The 2,837-nt window shown below is 46.1% G+C and overlaps 1 protein-coding gene across 2 annotated transcripts in view; it reads left to right on the plus strand.

Moving 5' to 3' along the window:
• BANP (BTG3 associated nuclear protein) overlaps nt 1-2,837 on the plus strand; it is a 104,961-nt gene that overhangs the window by 23,847 nt on the left and 78,277 nt on the right. For both annotated transcript variants that reach the window (XM_017741403.1, XM_008639148.2), the window contains exon 6: nt 1,668-1,907. In XM_017741403.1, the coding sequence (XP_017596892.1) occupies nt 1,668-1,907 (240 nt within the window). The remainder of the gene's footprint in view (nt 1-1,667; nt 1,908-2,837) is intronic.

A 2,837-nucleotide genomic window follows, 5' to 3' on the forward strand; every position in this document is an offset into this window, starting at 1 on the left:
GCCTGGGGCAGTGAAGATGTCCCTGCCCATGGCAGGGGTGGGAGGAGATGAGTTTTAAGGTCCCTTCCAGCCCAAACCATTGTCTGGTTGTGTGTGTGGCTCTGTTGCAGCTGATAAAATGCTGTTGCAGTGATAAATCAGGATTGCACAATCCAACGTTTGCCTCATCCTGTCGTTATTCATCTCTATAAACTCGCCCCTGACATGTGGGGTGACTCAACCCAAAGGTCGTGGTGGAAAAGCAGTTTGGAGTGTTTTGAGCTGCTTTTATGTTATATTTTATTGAGTACTTCTGGCTTGTAGAGTGATAAACCCCAGTGCAGGATTTGGAAATCCAGATGGTGCTTGCTCTGGGTCCTGCTCGGTGTGAAAAGGAGATGCTGCTTGGCCTGAACTCTGTCACCTTCTTTGGGGACTGCAAGGGTTATGGAAAGCAGGAACTGGTGACTTTGTCTATACCACAGAGGTCTCCTTTAAGGTCATCTAATGAAAGAAAAGTCCTGTAATTGGATGTTGTTCATGATAAATGACTGTAAAGCTCTCCATGGAAGGGCTGAGCGACCCCTGAGTCAGAAAACCTTGTTTTACTCCACAAAGCTGAGCAAACATGGAAATCAAATCCAAATGGTCCGTGTCAGTGGACACTGAAATACTGCTGGAGTGCTTTCTGCCCAGCTCCTATTAGCAGTGTGAGGAATTCTGGAAGTTTGGTTTGTGTCTGGAATGGGAGTCTCATCCTCAGCCAGCCCTGTGTTCCATCCTCCACTTGAGTGGGGATTGGTCCTGAGCTCTGTTCCAGTTTCTGGTTAGTCTTGAATCCACTACTTTTGGCATTGCCTGCACAGGTTAATTGAAGTGAGGGCCTAGTATTCCTTTGAATTTAATTTATTTATTTCATTAGATCCTTAGTATTCATTTTTTCCCCCTGACAATCTGACAAACTGGAAAGAAAGAAAAAAGCTTCTTAATATATTGTGTGTGTGTGTAGGTGGGTATAGCTGTGCTGCTGATGATCTTATATTTGAATAAGAAGGAAGATGATTAGTGATTGATTAATTATCTTTCTGCTGGGTCTGGTCCTTGGTAAAGTGTTATCTAGAAAATAATGCAGCCAGTAAATATAAGGAATAACCCCAAATTCTGATTGGGATCTCTGGCTGCATCCTAAATGATTCTCATTGCTTGATGTACTCCTTTTAAATGATTAAACAAGTTCCTGTTCACTATTGATTATCATTTCTTAACTCTGTAATCTTGCTTAGCCTTGTTTTAATCTCATGGGTTTGGGGTTGGGGAATAATAAGGTTCAAAGCTATTGGCTGCTTCAAATTTGCTGTGCTTTGAGAATATCCCAGAGGTGCAGTAATGTTCATTTTTAGGGGATGAGAACACTGGGCCTGGAGTGGTTTCTTAATAATAGAGATCTCTGAGGGCAAGTTGGCCATCTGGACTGGCTGCACCAGTTCCTGTGTCGGCCAGAACGTGAATGACAATAATTTTTGGTCACTGTTGGGGTGAATTTGGGTTTCTTTCTCTCAGTAGCCGACGTCGCGAGCCCGCTGTGCTCAGCTGGGAAGCAAACTGGGGGAGATCCATGCAAACTTCAGGAATGCTGGCTGTCTCCTGAGCCTGCCTCTCTGCTCAGGCTGTCCCAATCTGTGTTTCAGAGGATTACCCCAACGGGACGTGGCTGGGCGACGAGAACAACCCCGAGATGCGGGTGCGCTGCCCCATCACGCCCGCGGACATGCTGCACATCAGCACCAACTGCCGCACGGCCGAGAAGATGGCCCTGACCCTGCTGGATTACCTCTTCCACAGGGAGATCCAGGCCATCTCCAACCTCTCGGGCCAGGGGAAGCACGGCAAGAAGCAGCTGGATCCTCTCATGATCTACGGGATTCGCTGTGAGTGAAGCGTGGGAGTTGGGAGGGCGCGGATAAGGCAGAAAGCGATGCGGGAAATGGTATTTGAAGAGTGTTTGATGTGTGTGGAGATGTTCTGTTGGCTTCTGCTTGTGAAGGAGGTTTAGGATTTTTAGGAAGAAATCCTAATGGGCTGGTTTGCTTCACTTGGTGGGTATTCACCAGAAATTCCTCAGCCTTTTATTCTGAGTTCTGACTTCTTTGCAACCGCCATCTGTGAGCGCAGTAAATATTGTAGAAATAATAAGTAACACAAATTTTGATGCTGTTCAGGTGCTCAGACCAGCACAGTCCTGAACCTTCGTTTCTGACTTCCCATTTACGTCTCTTTTTTCAAAAGGTTTGCTCAGATTGTGATGGAAAAAGTTGGCAATGTCAGGATCATAAAATCTGAGGATTCACAGCAAAAAAAACAGGGTGCTGATGGATTTCTGTCTGCTCCATGTGCACGAGTCTTTGGATGATTTAAGCTGTTAGGGAGCTCTGAAGTGATACTACCTGTGTTAAAGGCACAATATTTGTTCATTTAAAAGGAATCAAATGTGGAACAAAGGCACAGCCACTGGTTTGAAATGAAAAGAGGAATCTGGACATGTGCATCGTGTTCTGGTGTGGCGACTTCTAGGGAGCACGTTGAGGACAGCCAAGTCTGTTCCCTGTGCTTTATTTCCAGGAAATTAGGATAACCAGGATTTTGGGAGAAGGTTCTTCTGCCAGGTGGTGGTTGAGCACTGGAATCAGGGAATGGGCACAGCCCAGAGCTCCAGGAGCGTTTGGACAGCACTCCCAGGGACCGGCTGGGATTGTTGGGGGTGTCTGTGCAGGGCCAGGAGTGATCCTTGAACTGGATTCTAATAAACCAGGAGGTCTCTTGTTGCTCTAAGATTCTTTATAGTCACATTTTGTGTAGGT

This window comes from Corvus brachyrhynchos, unplaced genomic scaffold (genome assembly GCF_000691975.1).
Source record: "Corvus brachyrhynchos isolate BGI_N302 unplaced genomic scaffold, ASM69197v1 scaffold365, whole genome shotgun sequence".
Classification (NCBI taxonomy): domain Eukaryota; kingdom Metazoa; phylum Chordata; class Aves; order Passeriformes; family Corvidae; genus Corvus; species Corvus brachyrhynchos.